This window comes from Amblyomma maculatum, chromosome 2, assembly GCF_055883805.1.
Source record: "Amblyomma maculatum isolate TAMU_Amacu chromosome 2, ASM5588380v1, whole genome shotgun sequence".
NCBI classification, from domain to species: Eukaryota; Metazoa; Arthropoda; class Arachnida; order Ixodida; family Ixodidae; genus Amblyomma; species Amblyomma maculatum.
This window is the reverse complement of record NC_139345.1, coordinates 32,809,578-32,825,662: the sequence shown is the minus strand read 5'-3', so window position 1 is coordinate 32,825,662 and position 16,085 is coordinate 32,809,578. Positions and strand designations below refer to the sequence as shown.

The following is a 16,085-nucleotide window of genomic DNA, read 5'->3' as shown; positions in this document are numbered from 1 at the left end:
CGGAGCCTTCGCCCATGTTTTAATATTTCATTAAGAGTACGGAATAGCCGTGGTGACGCTGTTGCAAAACACTCCTTAACCAGCACAGCCCATTGAGTTTAGCGCATCGGTATTTCGTAGGCATACACCGGAAAGTATTACTTATTTAAGACAACCTTATCGTATTGTCGTGCACTTGTCATGCCGCATAGTTGATGATTTGTTATCTGCACAGCTACAGTCATAAGGAAAAGGTGCAGCTGGAGCTGAAACTTTGGCATTTATTTGTGCGCTAGAATACTGTCTGGTATAGTCGATAATACATTCCTGCTTAAAACGTTATACAGGAAGTGAGCCGCAGTCCCGTGCACAAGCTGTGTTGCATGGTAGTTTGCCAATAAGATGTATATTTTGAAAATACCATGAAACGCTGTAATTTCCGGGCTTTATCATCTAGGTAAGTGCTGCTTTGCTAAATTTGTTAAAAACGTGTTGCCTTATGCCCAATGTTTCATAAAACGTTGCAGTATTTTGTCTTGTCAGGGCTATATTTTAAGCGAGTAACAAGCCTACCAACTCATTCTTCTGAAAATGCCAGTCAGCAACTGGGAACAGTGGCCATGAGAAATCGCTACCAAAAGTTTAATACTACGAGAAGTATCTACCGTCTTCATGAAAATTAGGCCGAATGTCGACATCGCCTCTCGGTAACCGAAGTGTGCTGTTGGTAGAGCACTTCTCTCCGTGGAAGGGCTAGAGGCAAAATGAAAATCGTGCACACTAGCGTCACTATTTAAGGCCTTTTTCGGCGCCTTCTAGTCACCTTTCTTCCTGGTGGGAGCTCTGAAATATCGGTACACAAAGCACACAGAAACCTTTATACAAACATTCTAGGTTAGATTTGAACTACTTGGCATAAATATGGTGGGTTAAAAAAAAAAAAACGAAAACTAAGTTTCCAATAATTTACAAACAAGTTACTGCTGTTCCTCTTCACTTCCGCGTTTTTATTTTTTGAGCAGAAAATAAATGAAGCGCTGATCAAAACATTTACACTATTTGAAAGGATTATTGAACGAGAAAAGACAATTCTAAAGATGCGACCACTGGTGTTCCTGCCTGTTGTGGAACCTTAAGGTGGAGTTAATTCCGAAGTACTCACAGTTCACTTGCAGGAGTATCCTTTGGCTGACCGACGGTGGGACTCCATTCTTGGCGATGCACAGGTAGGCTCCCATGTCTTCCCGGTTTACCTGGCTGATGTTGAGGAACTCACCTCCCACCGTCATCACTGCAACGTTATTTGTTAAAGCTTCGAAAAACATGCCAATAAAACCGATCGCAGAGGACACACCCATAGCAAGCAGTCGCATAGTACAGTGAACAACTTTTGTACAAGAAGTGCTGATGGTGCCCACATATCATCCCGGCACGCCTACGTTATTTATGAACGACGGTGGGCTGGACGTAGAAAGCTTTTGTGAACGAATGTATATTTTGTTTAATTTGTAATTCGCAACAATTGCCCTAACACTTACAGCCATCATCGATATGCTTAAAACTGTGGAATTTAAACGTCCTGAAATGACTTAGGCCTTCTGTACGCTGTATTAGAGGGCACCGCATTTATTTGGACCGCCTGGAGCACTCACATCGCACCACACTCGTGCGTTCTTGCATTTTGCTTAGACTGAAACACGACCGGTTCGACAGGTATCGAGCCCGTTATCTTAATATTAAGAGCCGAACGCCAAGCTCACTGTGACACTGCGACGGCTTTATTGCTAAGATAATAGATTGTAAACAAATATTATGGCACTATTTTTCGCTGACCACGTAGCGACGATCGAAAAGATCCAAGGCACAATACTTTTTTCAAGTCTGCGTTCTATCTAACTCCACAGAAGACAGGTTCTTAAGTATACGTAACAACAACACGTATGCGTAACGTAACAACAGAGGCATACGGAAAGGGTGGTTCGCCGAAAGCAGTTTGTTAATGAACTTTACTTCACACGATGGTACTTACAGGTACCATGAAGTGTTTCTAGCAAGATTATAAATAACCAATAATATTATAGAGCAGAACACAGGAGTTGTCGGTACTTATCGTGCTTAATCTGTATTTTTCATATTTCATTCTTAATATGTTCAAGGACAACGCAGGAGCAGCTATGGAAAGGAAATGGATATGTATTACATTAAGAGAAAGGAAACTTGGAGAATGGATCAGGTAAAAAACGCGAGTTAATGACACCATAGTTGAAATCAAGGAGAAATGCTCATGGGTAGGACATGCAATGAGAAGGCCAGGAAACAGCTAGCTGCAGATGTGATGAAGTGGATTCCGAGAGAAGGCAAACGTACCAGAAGGTGGCAGAAAAATAAGTGGGCGAATGAGATTGGTGGCGGTCATCACGCGGATGCAGCCCGGACAGCGTAAGTTTATTTGCAAGAAGAGGGGAGAGGCACTTTCCCTCCGGTGGACTTAGTGAGGCTGATGATGATAACGATGGTGAATGCCTTATTGTGTATACACAATCGACTATTCGACGCAGCACTAAATACTAAACGGAAATTGGAAAATTGTTCATGCGAGCTTAACGACCTACTAATCATTCTTGGGTCTGCCTTACCTCTCGTGGTGCCGTTTTTCTCGGCAAGAGAAATAAGTACTTTGATGTTATTTTCACAAGCAGCACACAACAGAGCGTCAGTCATATTCCCTTCAACTGACCATATCACGTGAAGAGGTCTTTCACCAATGATTAAGCAATGATCATTTTCCTGCTGCGAGCAGCTTCCATTCGAACGTCTTTACTGTAGTTCCCACCGCAACGGGCATTCCCAGCCGAAGGCTCAGACAGTGTTTGGTCCCTGTGGTGTTGCTGGTTTAGTCCATGGCTCTGCTTTATTTTTTTTTCTACATTCTGCATTAGCATGCATAGAATATTCCTGGTATTTTCATTCATCGGCTGTTTGCTTATTTTGCAAATGTACTGTAGGTATGTACGTGTTTAATACAAACCGAATCTGGATATTTGTTACCATTAAAATTTCGCTGAGTTTATAAATACAAATGCTTAGGCTGTGTACGTAACAGTCATCGCATGGTGCTATAAAATTTTGTGCGATGTATTTCACGAAAATACTTTGACTGAGTTCTATACGTAATTGCCGTTGCAGTCAAGTGTGGGATGGCTTAATCATGCGAGAAGCTACCTTCAACCTTCTCACCTATCGAAAACAATATAATTTTCTACTCCCCTCCCCCCTCTTCAACGGCAGTTATTACCGCTAGTATTACTACTACACATAGATTCAGTTTTTCTTGTTTGTTTCTTCGTACCGCCAATTAAGCATTTTAAGTAAATGCTTTTCTTGCCGCAAATGGCATGAAAAGTGTTTATTCTCAACAGTAGTAGTGCAAAGTGCAAGCTATTCAGTTTTGTGCCAACCTAAGGAAAATATCTAACCGTTCAGGAAAGGTTGATATCTTCGGCACAATGTTAACTAAACAGAAATGAAATAGTGTTAACCCATGGGTATTCTCATTGCGATTTTTCTCTTCTGAGTGATGAAGAAGTGCTGACCCGAGTTCTTGCGTCCGCTGTAGCGCTCGAGGTTGATCTCGCGGCCGTCCTCTCGGCGCCAAAGGATTGTGGCCGGCGGGTACCCGCTGGCACGGCAGTGCAGGCTCACGCGTGAACCTTCGTCCACTGTAGCGTCCGAACTGGTCTCTTCGTCCAGGATGGAAGGTGGTACTGGGGGCAAAAGCCAAAAAAAAAAAAAAAAAGTACGGAGACACTTAAGATCCGCCTTAAGCGATGCCGCTATAGCGGCTTGTGGTCCTCTCTAATCAATTACATGCTTATACTCATCAGCAAACATTCGTAAGATTCCATTCTACGTGAAAGATTACAAGACGTACATATAAGCCCCACTTGTTCTCGAACTGGACAAGTGGGCATTGCGTGACGTAGTCAATAGCATGTCTGGTTCGCGAGCATATGGTCGTGGATTGGAATTTATTTAAACATTTTATTTAAACTACAGAAATTTGTTTGCAAGATTAAATAAATTGAGATAGGCGGTGACATTAATTCACATTCAAGTCATGTTTCAATCATTTTCATTCCACACGTGACACCGCTTTTCGCATGAGCTTCGTGAAGTGTTTGAATTTCTCGCGTTACGTCATGTGCCTTTGATGTCATGGCCCTTTCGACTAATCAGAATTATTCGTTAAACGACGCCGGACTACGAGGGGGCAATGCCATATTTTCCGCTGAATGGTAGCCTTAAATGTTTTGTTTTAAAGTTCCTCATTGGACGACTGCCCTCTACTAGTTACACGTGTTGAGCTGTGTCAGAAGTAAACATCGGTTCTTAAAATAAAAATTATTTCCGATGACATCACCAGTTGAAGTATACACTAACCTTTAGGTAGACTCTTTAATGGTGTTAGTGCTTAAAAATTTACAGCTATTACCAAAATGTATTGGCAGCGGCTCTAAGGCACAAATAGTTTTTCACAATACAGATCATTGTTGCGCTTTAAGTACGGACAAATTAGTTGTTTTTTATTTTTCTTCACGAAATTTGTTCATTTCTTTCGTGTGGCAGAGGTATTCTATTAGGAGCATAAACGGAGCTCAATTTAAGGGCGCCTTCGCACCTTAACTTATGCGAATTGAATCACTGATGTAATAAATAACTTGCCTATCACAGCTTTGTTGCCAGCTCTGAAAGCTCTGATGGATATCTTGTTTTAAAGAGGCGCAGAGGGTACCAGAACATTCTTGCAGGCTATTTAGTGCATGGATTTTGCTGGAGGCTAAGCGCGGGAAGACAGGACAACAGAAACACTGAAAACAAGACAGGACACCGCGCTAATAACAACTGTTAGTAGCGTCGTTGTAGTAGTTGTTAGTAGCGCTGTGTCCTGTCTTGTTTTCAGTTTTTCTGTTGCCCTGTCTTCCCGCGCTTAGCCTCCAGCACAGCGGGTGAAATGAAAATTTACCTTTATCGACAGATTATTGTGAGCTTATAAAAAAAAAAAGACCACTCTCGGAGCTTTTACAAGTTAGAAAATACCAATAAACGTGTGTCTCCACTACCGGCCGCTATCGCAAGCACAATTCGTGCGCCACACTGATTTCAGTTCGGGGGCTCCAGAGGCAGGGTGCCGTTCCCCTACAGACGACAGTCCCGAAGTCCTTTTCAGGGTAAATATTATGAGTTAGAACCAGGCAAGAAACAAAAATTCATTTTCTCAATCTTAAATGCGCCCTTAGTTGCCGGAAAAACCCTAACATACCAAGAAAGAACCAAAGAATCAATATTGACACACAATGATAATTCAATGTTGTTTTTCACTGCTTCTTTTTTTTTATTTCTGTGGACGGGAATTTTATGCAAAGCTTTAAAACATTATACCATAATTACTCCCTTCGCATACGTGGTGAGAGGCGAAAAGGAAGGCGCGTGGGCAGTCGCAAACGAAGCCGAAATGAGGCAAACAAAAGATTGAAGATATTTTCAAACATTATGAGGGGCACTTAAGCTCTGCCACTTAAGGATATGATGGCGCGATACACATAAAATCGCTCTTTAACCAATCCGTGTAAACGTACCTGCATGGTCTAAGAGAGCGTTCTTGACTTTGCATCCGAGAGCACTAAAAGATTTATTCTTACTCTACCTTCTCACCTCAAATGCGCAATCCCAGTTGGCAGTTCGTGTAAACTTTTTTGATATTATGTGATCTCGTTAAGTCGCACAAACAATCAAAGAATCAGTGCTCAGCCATTTAAGTTCCCACCTACCACTATCAGTGCCATGCTCCCGATTCTTCGCTCACAATGCCGACGCGGACACAGGATTTTCTTCGTAACGTAAACGCTATCGCGTTAAAAATATCACGAGCAGAGATGGCTCACCGAGAACGTCGAGGAACCCGACCTCGGTGATCATGGGCTCGGTGTTGATCTGGCACATGTAGAAGCCCTTGTCCGAAGGCTGCGCGTTGCGGATGTGCAGCAGCCAGTGGCGCTCGTTGTTGTCGCTCACACGCAGCCTCGGCTCGCCCACGATGATGTGTCGGTGGTAAGTGAGCAGCGTCTCCGTGTCCATCTTAATCCATGCCACCTGCACGGCGTTGTTTTCTCTTTCCATCAAGCTCTTTAGAACTGAAGGTGGTGAGCCGAAATGCTGGCTCACAAAAAAGAAAATTCTTTGTCTCGGGTCCGTATCCAAGGGAGTGCGCAACGTTTTTTTGGTAATGCTCTTATTGGTCATGCATCATTGACGAATCACCCCTCTCCACAGCCACCTCTCCTCCTTAACACAAAAAGTTAACCCGTTGGATCTCTCCAGAAAATAAGCAACAGAAATTGTTGCTGGCCACGTGCCTCCCAAGGATAGTTGGGCATAGGGAGGAAGGCCCTTTTATTCAGGATAAACATTAATTGTTGAAAGAGAACGCAATGCTTGAATTACTTCGACGATACGTGTTAGAGACCGAAAATATTTCAGTGGCGAGCGTGCATGCGAGGCATTGCTTCGGAGCATATCGCTTCAAAATCAAAAAGAAAGCCAAAATTCTCCTCTACTGTAATCGACTCATCCTCAGCCACCGGTTCGAGACCTAAGCAAATAACCCATGTCCTCAACACTGACGCAGACATTTAAACGAAAGTGAAGCATTAAAGATTTACAGCGCAAAACATCTCGTCCCTCTTAAGTTAGAACAGCAGGTGTTTGCGATTAAGTCAAGCTAAATCGTGTTTATTTGACTGACAAAAATTGAGTTCAGCTTATATATGTTGATATAGAAAATACTTCAGGCGAATACCTTAGCCAGTTCATTTCTATAGAAAATGAAATCTCAGACCTATGATATCGCTCAATATAAGATGTTTTGCCTTCTTTACGCAAGTCATTTTATTAATGAAAAAATTGACTGTAAAGAATGCTTTTGTATCCGAGCAGACGAGATCTAATCAAACCTTAGATTTCAGTTTTAGACACTGGTGAAAAAGACTATTAAAGTAGATCAGGAATTATTTGGACATCACGAGCGAATTTTATTTTCCAAATAATTTCAGTTCGTTACTTCTGTAGCGAGATTTTTTCTCTTGAAATGCGTAAACGAGTCCCATTTCATTGACAGACAAACAAGAAGATTATATTATGCACACTCCACTTAGGGCAAGGCCGGCTCTGTTTTTCTTCGCGAGCAATAAAGAACAGCTCGTATGTACCGTCTACACTGTGGCCTCACTCCCATCCGGGCGCTTACCGGACTTTGAAATGAATGAAGCTGCCGGTTGGATAGTATCAAATAACTTTAAAGAGGGCACTTCTATCCCGTAAATGAAACACGCGGATGTACATGATATCCTGCCGATTATGTGAGCACTGCAGCCGTTGCGTAGTTATTCAAAAACTGGAAACAAGTAGGAAGGTCCTAGCAGATACTCTGATCATTTTAATGAAATTAAGCATAAGCATGCTAATAATAAACTAAGCAAAAATTTTGCTGGCTACAGATAGATCTATCCGACGGCATTGAATCAGTCTAGAATCAGCTTAGGTGGCACAGTGGCTACAGCGCTCGACTACTGTTCCCAAGGACGCGGGATCGAATCCCGGCCCCAGCGGATGCTCTTCGATAGAGGCGAAAAGCAAGGCGCGCCTGTGTGCTGAGCGATGTCAGTGCACGTTAAAGAACCCCAGGTGGTCAAAATTTCCGAAGTCCTCCACGACGGCGCCTCTCATAGACTGAGCCGCTTTGGGACGTTAAACCCTACAAAACCAAATCAATACCAATCATTGCTACTGCGTAGGTAGCCGGAAATTCTTTCTTGCATTGTAATATTTATTTAATATGTGCTGCTTTTTGCTTTGGCCGAAGCTCTGTACGCGATGCACGAGGCGTCTGGCGCGTGGCCTACGCACGTGCAGCAGCGGTGGCAGAGATCCACCCCCTCCACTTTTCTCCCTAGTGTCACGAGCGCCTGTTCCCACGGCAACGAGCCCCGTCCCTTCAAAAAGGTATTTCCTCTCTACTCCCATGGCGTATGCTCTGGTCTGTGGAAAGCACAATATAAGGAAGAAAGCGAAAAACAATGTCGGCGGGGCTCGCATGGCTGTGCTCCATGCCGGCGTTGATGCCCGGTTGGCTCAACAGCTCTTCTTGGGCTCCAAGATTACCTCAGAAGGAGACTGCAGCCATGAAATTAGGAGACGCCTGCTTCTGGGAAAAAGGGCAATGGTTAGCCTTGACCGCCTAGTAAAGAGCAGAGACATTAGTCTGCCAACCAAGATCCGTATAACTCATGTTATGGTCTTTCCAGTTGTGATGTATGGATGCGAGAGTTGAACTGTGAAAAAGGCTGACCGCCGAAGAATTGACGCATTTGAATTGTGGTGCTGGCGAAGACTCTTGAGAGTTCCTTGGACTGCCAGAAGATCAAATCAGTCGATATTGTCGACCATAAAACCTGAATGCTCATTGGAGGGTCAAATTCTAAAGTTAAAGCTCAGCTACTTTGGTCATCTGATGAGAAGAGAGGAGTCGCTGGAGAAAGATTTGATGTTGGGAAAGGTTGAGGGTCGGCGGAAGAGGGGTAGGCAGCGAACGCGGTGGTTAGATGGCATCCTCGAGGCACTGCAGATGAAGTTATGTGATGTTAGGAAGATAGTGAGAGACCGGAAAGCGTGGCGTGACACGGTCCATAGGGTCACGAAGAGTCGGACACGACTGAACGATTGAACTGAACTGAACTGGCTCAACAGTAGTCCGAGAGTCGACGTGTCAGTCCGTTAAAATAGTCACACAATTGAATCCCGCCGAGGTGGCGCAGTTGTTACGGCGCTGGACTACTATTCCCAAAGATGCGGGATCGAATCCCGGCCAGGGAGGCCGCTTTTAGATAGAGGCGAAAAGCAAGGCGCCCGTGTGCTGTGTGATGTCAGTGCGCGATAAAGAACCCTTGGTGGTCGAAACTTCCGGAGTCCTTCACTACGGCGTCTCTCATACCCTGAGTCGCTTTGGGAAGTTAGACCCCATAAATCAACCAACCAACAATTAAATCAAATACTAGCTTGGTTGCATTGAAGCACTCGCGCCTTCAAGAAATATTTAACTCCTTTTCGCAACTTCTAGTAGAGCTATTACAGCTTTTATACCACGCGGGTTGCTTTCTCTACTGTATTGGTTTCTATACTATTGATTTGCAGCAAAAGCAATAAAACAAGCAATGCTTTGGTGATTTAGTAGAGTGTTTCTTCGGTTCCCATCTAAAGGTCCTGAGTTCGAATCTTGGTGTGTGCCTGCATATTTTTGTTTCAGTTATTTCCCTGTCATGCCACCAATCACATGTCACGGTGCATAATTGGTGCCGTATTTCCCCGTCATGCTATCATTTTCAACTAATTTAGTAAGACGACTGTGCGTAATGAAAGATCACACTATTCCACAGGGAACACACAGACTATTTTATGTTTAACTGAATAAAAAATTGTGTCGCACGGCACTCCGAGTCATGCTACAAACACGGAATAATTGTTCGTAGAATATTAAGTAGCTTTCAATCCCACGTGCCATTTCAAACATCTTTTTCGTATCATTTTTTGTTTCCTTCCTACTCTGCATTAGCAACGCGTCTGGAACATGCGTGCTATAATTTGTTTGACATATTACCTACCTGCTCAGAGCAGGCTTGCATCGGCTAACGCCGCCCACATTATGTGGAGGAATTAATAACCTTTCAGCTGGGATTCCGAAATTTCCTTGCTTCTAACGTCGAAGTATCATCGCGAATTGAGCCCAGTTATTCCGCAGCTATTGCCAAATTATTGTTCACACTCTGGTTTTTCAGCCACACAATCGATGCTTTTTTCTATGCATTGAACAAAAGCAGGAAATAAATATTTCTCGTGTTGTACTAGTTGCTAAAACTTGAATGAAAACTCGGAGCTTTTAAGTGGTTTGTGAAAGTCAGTGAAGTTGACAGGGGCGGATTTAAAGCTATTGACGCTGTCTTTATACATTATTTCTTTTTGAATTTTATCATTTTTATGAATTCCCTTTAATCATGCTGCTTGTTTATGCCCATAGAGACGTAGGGATGTTTGGTTACAATTCCTATTTTCCTTTCTTCAGTCCTCCCCCCCCCCCCCCCCCTCTGTCCCCCATCCATTCCCGTAATATGTACTAAAGGTAACGAAGAAAACATCATTGGCAGTTAAGCGAATTTGTCCCCTCTTCCTTGTGCCCTTCACGATAGGTTGCTTCCTTCCCAATTCTCGGGCAATAGAAAATAAACTGCAATGATGAGATATAGGGGAAATAATACGACATACGTGAACACTATGTAGCCTACTCTAAGGTTGTACAAAATGACTCCGAAAACATGAAAACAAATGGAAAAATTCGTTTAAGGAGTGAGAAGTAAGAAGGGGAGGGAGATGAAGAAAATGCAGGGAAGCTGTGGAGGAAAACAGAAAGCAGAACAAGGGGGGAAAGCCGTTTACGTACAGAAGCGCATGTTGCCGCCTGTCTCGCTTCATCACCAGAGTAGACACAAGTAGATGAAAAGAGAAAATGCAGGAAATGATGAAAGAGCTCAGCGGGGGACTACACCGCGCTCAGACAGCCAAGCGACCGACGAGGGAGTGGGTGGGAAAGGAATAAGGGAGAAAGATGTCGGCGGAGGAGATGACGGTGGCGGCAGGTGGGGAGAAAGAACGGCGGGAGATCGGACCTCCCAAAATTGAGGGGAGTTCTGCCGAGCGTTCCTAATTCGCAGGAGCCAGTTCCCATCATCCCCTCGGGCTTCGTGTGTGTGGGGGTGCGCGTGTCCTTTCGTGCTTTCAGTCGTACTTCGAGGGGGCCAGAGCCGACCCTGAATGAGTCACTATACGATGGTCTCCTGGGCTCGTTTGTGCTCTCCACTGCATAGCGGCGCTTTTGTTGTTTGTGTATTCTGACATTAGGATATTTTCATGTCCAGCTCCCACTGTTTCTCGTATAGGCATGCCACAAAGGTATAAGGAAACACGCGCGGAACGGAGAGGCAAACCTCAGCTAATGTTTCTTATATCCGTTTTATTTATTTCTGAATTTTTACTAACAATGGCAGAAAGATTTTGATATCTAAAAGCGTACACGGGGAGCGTGTGTGTTTGCTAACTTGTGCTTTGACCTTCACTGTTGTTGTTTTTTTCTCTTTATTTACTGAGCTATACAGAGGAGAAATCTCTTTTACCATTCTTTGGTTGACTGCACGTGAAAGGTCGCCGACGCACGGTGCGCACAGACTACTTTCCTGGTCTCTGAACGATCTAGACCTTACTCTGTAGATATTTATATTCACACTGAAGGGAAACAGACCTACGCAAGAACCATAAATAGTGGCAATACGCTTCACGCTCTTGTACGAAGATATGGAGGAGGAGGCTGTAATAGAGGAAACCTGGAGATTTCTGCAGTATTGAGAAACATATATGCGATTTCTGCTCGATGTAGCCCACACTGCTAAACCGCACGGCCTCATACAGAATAAAACGTGGATTTATTTCAGGTAATGAGTATTTCTGCATGCTTACGATATTTCAGGCCATAACACATAGCCTTTCATCGATAGCCCTCCAATTTGCTTCATATGCCTGTACTTAGGACCACACATGCATTGTCTAAGTGCGCTGTGAACGCTTTAGCGTTGCGACGCACAGTCGTTTAAATGTCGATAGTATTTGGCCATACGCTGGGCGAGATGACCACGTTATGCGGTGGGGACAAAGACTGATTCAATAGCGTCTCATTTCATGAAACCGCTGCCGGCACGGTGACGCCGACAACTAATTCCCACCCATTGTACTCGCGTTCCATTCAGTGGCACTACGTTCGATCCGCCATTTCTATGAGGAGTCGAAAACCGTGGTTCCGGGCTATTTGAAAGACCCCGGATTGTTCAAAAGCTTTAAAATTCAGAAAAAAATCCAGTCGCGTTTGCTTAAGAGTCAAGACTTTGCCCCTAAAATGTGACCGGGGCAAAAATAGAGCTGCCGAGCCCTTACGTCCGCAATGTTAACAGGCAAGGAGATCTGTGAGGCCGAAATTTCAAGGCAGCTTAATAAAACAAGAATAATCGATATAAGAGATCATAATTGTCTAGACCGGTCGAGCGCTGCTGTGTGGATGAGACAAAAAAAATTTAAATTTTAAAGGCGCCAAAACCACACGCACACACACAAGAGAAAAGAAACAGGACAAGAGGAGGAATAGCAGGAAATTTTAAAGTAGGTACTAGCCTTAACTGACAATACTTGCGATAAAGCGCAGCTGCGAAGTCATGCGAACTGTAAGTGCACCGCCTCTAACAAAAGCGATTGCGTTACAATCGCACTAAATTCTGTCCGCAACACACCACTCTAGAGCTCTAGACAAGGGTGATCGACTCTGTTTTATTGAAAATGGTGAGGTCTACTCAGGCTATCCTACATTACACGAATGCCACCATTAGGTGTCGCTTGTAAGAGCAAAGCGCTCCAATGCCGCCTAAATTTCAGTTCAACAATTTTAAGTGACTGAGCCTTCTTATGAAGCATCCGAATTAGTATAGCGGTTTGCGCTTCTGTGGTTCTTCCGCGAATAAGAGTCTCGAAAAGCGGTTACTAACTACCCCAGAAGCATACGCTACTGCGTTTGTTTGTTTTTTTACATTGTTGTAGTCCAGAAGTTTTCGAGAAAGCAATTAGACCGTTTTAATATAGACATACGAGTACAGCCTGTTCGCACGTAGTCTCAACGTGCCGCATTCAATAAAAAATGTTATGACCCAAAATGTGTAGCCCCAGTTGAAACACACCCGATGTGCGAATAAAGCGAGTTAAAATGACAGGAATCGAACGGTATGTCAAAACACTTGCTTCCTCATTTCATTATGCGCAAATGGGTCGGACGTTGGCATATTTCTTGGCCACCCCTAGAAATGAAACTATTCAGTTGAAAACACGATCTGCAGTTACGCACGCACTTTAGTGCTAGCTGTATGCTTTCGTTACTGATCGGCTGCCTACCGAAAAAGTGCAAGTTCGATTCTCACAGAAAATTTAAATAAAATGGTTAGTTCATCTTTATCCCCCAGCTATGCCGAAGTCGTTCTTCGTAGCCTCCATCTACTTTTTGTTTCGTCGCGTACTTTCGCGCATGCCCCTTTCTTTGCTTCCTCCGGCGTCGTCACCTGCCGAAGTCAGCCTTGTTTAACACGCGTGTCACTTTCGTCCATGCGCACGGCTTCCTCGTTTCCTGCACAAAGGCGCCGCGTGTCCGCTCCGGCGCGCTCACCCCCACCCTCGTGCGCATTGTGTGCGCTCGCCTATCGGCTTAACAAGCTATTAAGGGCCGCGCCTGCGCTACCACCGCCTCAGCCGGCTGCAGCTTGCAAGCGGCCTCGGCTGCAATTAAGAACTCCTCGTCCACGCTCGCGAGTCTCGAAGGCCTCATTGTTCCTTCTCGAGAGGGCAGCAGCATCGTCGGCGGTGCGCACCGTGTGTCTGTGCGTGTGTGTGTGCGTCGCTGGAAGCACCTCCTGGGTGTCGCCGTTCTCTCTCACATACACACTCTCTCTTTCTTTCTAGGCTCTCATCCGGTCTGTGAAGACCTGGACGTATTCACCACATATTGCGCGCGTGACTTATTGTGCGTTCGGATCTGCGGCCCGCGGCTTCCTTCCTCCCTCCCTTGCTATATAGGGGCCATGGAGGAAGGAAAGAACTTATAGGGGCAGTGATGGTGACGATGGCAGTGTGTGCATTCTTCCCAGTGACGTGTCCAGACTTTGACCTATGTACCAGTGAAAGACGCAGCTGTAGATTTTGACCCAATATTTGATTTTTGTGGTGGCTCGTCTTCAACACCAGTAGCAGCAGTATAAGCATGTTCACTGCAGAACGCAGGCCGCTCCCATTTCCTCTTAACTGACACCGTGCTCTGCCAGCCGCGCCTTTGCTCTTTCCGGAGATATTCTAATCCAACCGCCCACCCCACATTCTGCCCTCACCCCCACTGCTACGCTTGACTTCTCTTAGAATCTATTACATTATCCTAAGGGTCCATCGGTTACCTTACTTGTCTTCATATTACGTGGCTTGACCATGCCTATTGCTCTTTCGTAATTTCCAATACGATGCCATTAACTCGTACCTGTCAATTATTATCGCCCATGTATGTTTTAGTCTAGCGCCAAAACAAAGTTGAAACCTGGAAGGGGGGGGGGGGGGGGGGGGAATAAACCCTATACAGATTAGCCCTACATTGGTTACAATAACTCGATGGTATTGTTGTAATTGTAATCATGAATCGCCAAAGGTGGGCAGATTAGTAATAAGGGAGTAATTACTCACTAGCATCCACCTAAGAGCACCAATAAAACTACAGAGGAGAGCTATCGACGTTTGTTTGAAACTTCGTAGTTCAAGTTTTTTTTTTTTCCTTTTCCGACGTCCAAACACGGGACGTTCGCCTTTCCGAAGCAGTCGCTCTACCAACTGGTAAGACCAAAGTGGCTAGCAGTTACCATTTAGCTAACCAGAACGGCCAGCAGAAACTACGAAGGTTCTGAGAAAGCTGTAATCTACCCTTGTATATACTACAGACTGATCTTCAGGGAACGCTAAATCGTAATTCCTCATTTGTTGCAAACCTGAAAATAATAGTCGTGACGTCACAGGGGAACTACAGAAGCGTTCAGAGATCGGTTGAAGCTGAGGCCACTTAGTGCTATAGATTTTGTATTGAGTAAAACGAAAAGAAATTGACATCTGAAGATGGAAGCGATTGTGGCTGGTTTGTGTGCGTTAGTCAGAGCCCATTAAAAACTGAGCAATACCTCAGCGAAGTACTGGGCCCATTACGTGCTCAGATTTTCGAACAGTGCGACTGAAGCACGTCACTAATTAAGTTTGCCGTATTTTACCCTAGTATGTGTAATGTAGCTTTCAAAGCATCAGCTCAAGTAACTGAGAGAGCAAGGTAGGCTACAATGTTTAAAGAGCCCGATATTTTGTTCTTCATTGATCTAAAATTTTTGCTTTCACCCGAACATGATTCAGTGTTTCACTCTGTGTCCAAATATTTTGAACCACAAAAAATTTGTCGACGATTACGTTAATTCCTAATGCAAAATTTGAGCGCAGCTCTTCAGCTGTTTCACCTTTATCGATAGATTGAGGCGAGGATTTCGACCAATACATGTATGTACTATTACAGACAACTATTCTACTAATTTTCACACATATTCTTTCAAGAAGCCCTCTACTAACAGTTCTTGACTGTCACGAAGGAAGCTTTGTGGTCGGAGAAATGAAGAGAGCAATTAGGTTATCGGGAGGTTGCGGGAGACAGCGCGTGGGCCCTTCGAAACGTTGCGCGGCGAAAAGACTAATGCCACAAGCTGCAGACAAGAAAGAACCTTCGCAAATATCTTAAACTGGCTTGAAAACGCTGTAGCCAAAGTTATAAAGTGTCTCATCTAATTTCTAGCAATATATGTTTGCAAGGAAAATGAGGGCGGGCTAGATCCGGGCCAGGCCTTCCTTGAAAGCCAAGGGACGATCGGCTAGAAATCCGGACTATCAAACTAGGTGTATATACGCACACTACATCAAAATATGATACTTTTCTCTGAGAGTGTGTGAATTCTCGGTTACTGCACATGTTATCCTGCAGTTCGGTATGGGCGCTGCATTATTCATGAATTATTATCTTAGCAGTGTGTACCACGTGTGGTTACGTCTTCCATTTGAGCTCTGAAGCGTGTCTTTCATAATTGGTTTACAGAATTGGCAAGGCGCAGTATCTGTCACACTTGCTTCTGTGGACACCTGATTCATGCAGTAAGGGAAGGAAAGAAGGTTGGAGTGAAAGTGGAGTTGGTTATAATGGAAAGGGGCAGTATCTGTCACACTTGTTTCTGTAGACACCTGATTCGCACTGTAAGGGAAGGAAGGTGGGAGTGAAAGTGGAGCTGGTTCCGAGGGACAATGACGACGTCGCGAAACCCAGGAATTTTTAGAGCGCCAAAACTGCGCTCTAA

At 44.4% G+C, this 16,085-nt stretch overlaps 1 protein-coding gene across 1 annotated transcript in view; it reads right to left on the bottom strand.

Moving 5' to 3' along the window:
- Positions 1-16,085, bottom strand: part of LOC146198301 (lachesin-like) — a 33,793-nt gene that overhangs the window by 7,018 nt on the left and 10,690 nt on the right. The window contains exons 4-6 of the mRNA XM_084591881.1: positions 5,922-6,129; positions 3,573-3,743; positions 1,142-1,270 (exon numbers count right to left, since the gene is read on the bottom strand). Coding sequence (XP_084448007.1) covers positions 1,142-1,270; positions 3,573-3,743; positions 5,922-6,129 — 508 coding nt within the window. The remainder of the gene's footprint in view (positions 1-1,141; positions 1,271-3,572; positions 3,744-5,921; positions 6,130-16,085) is intronic.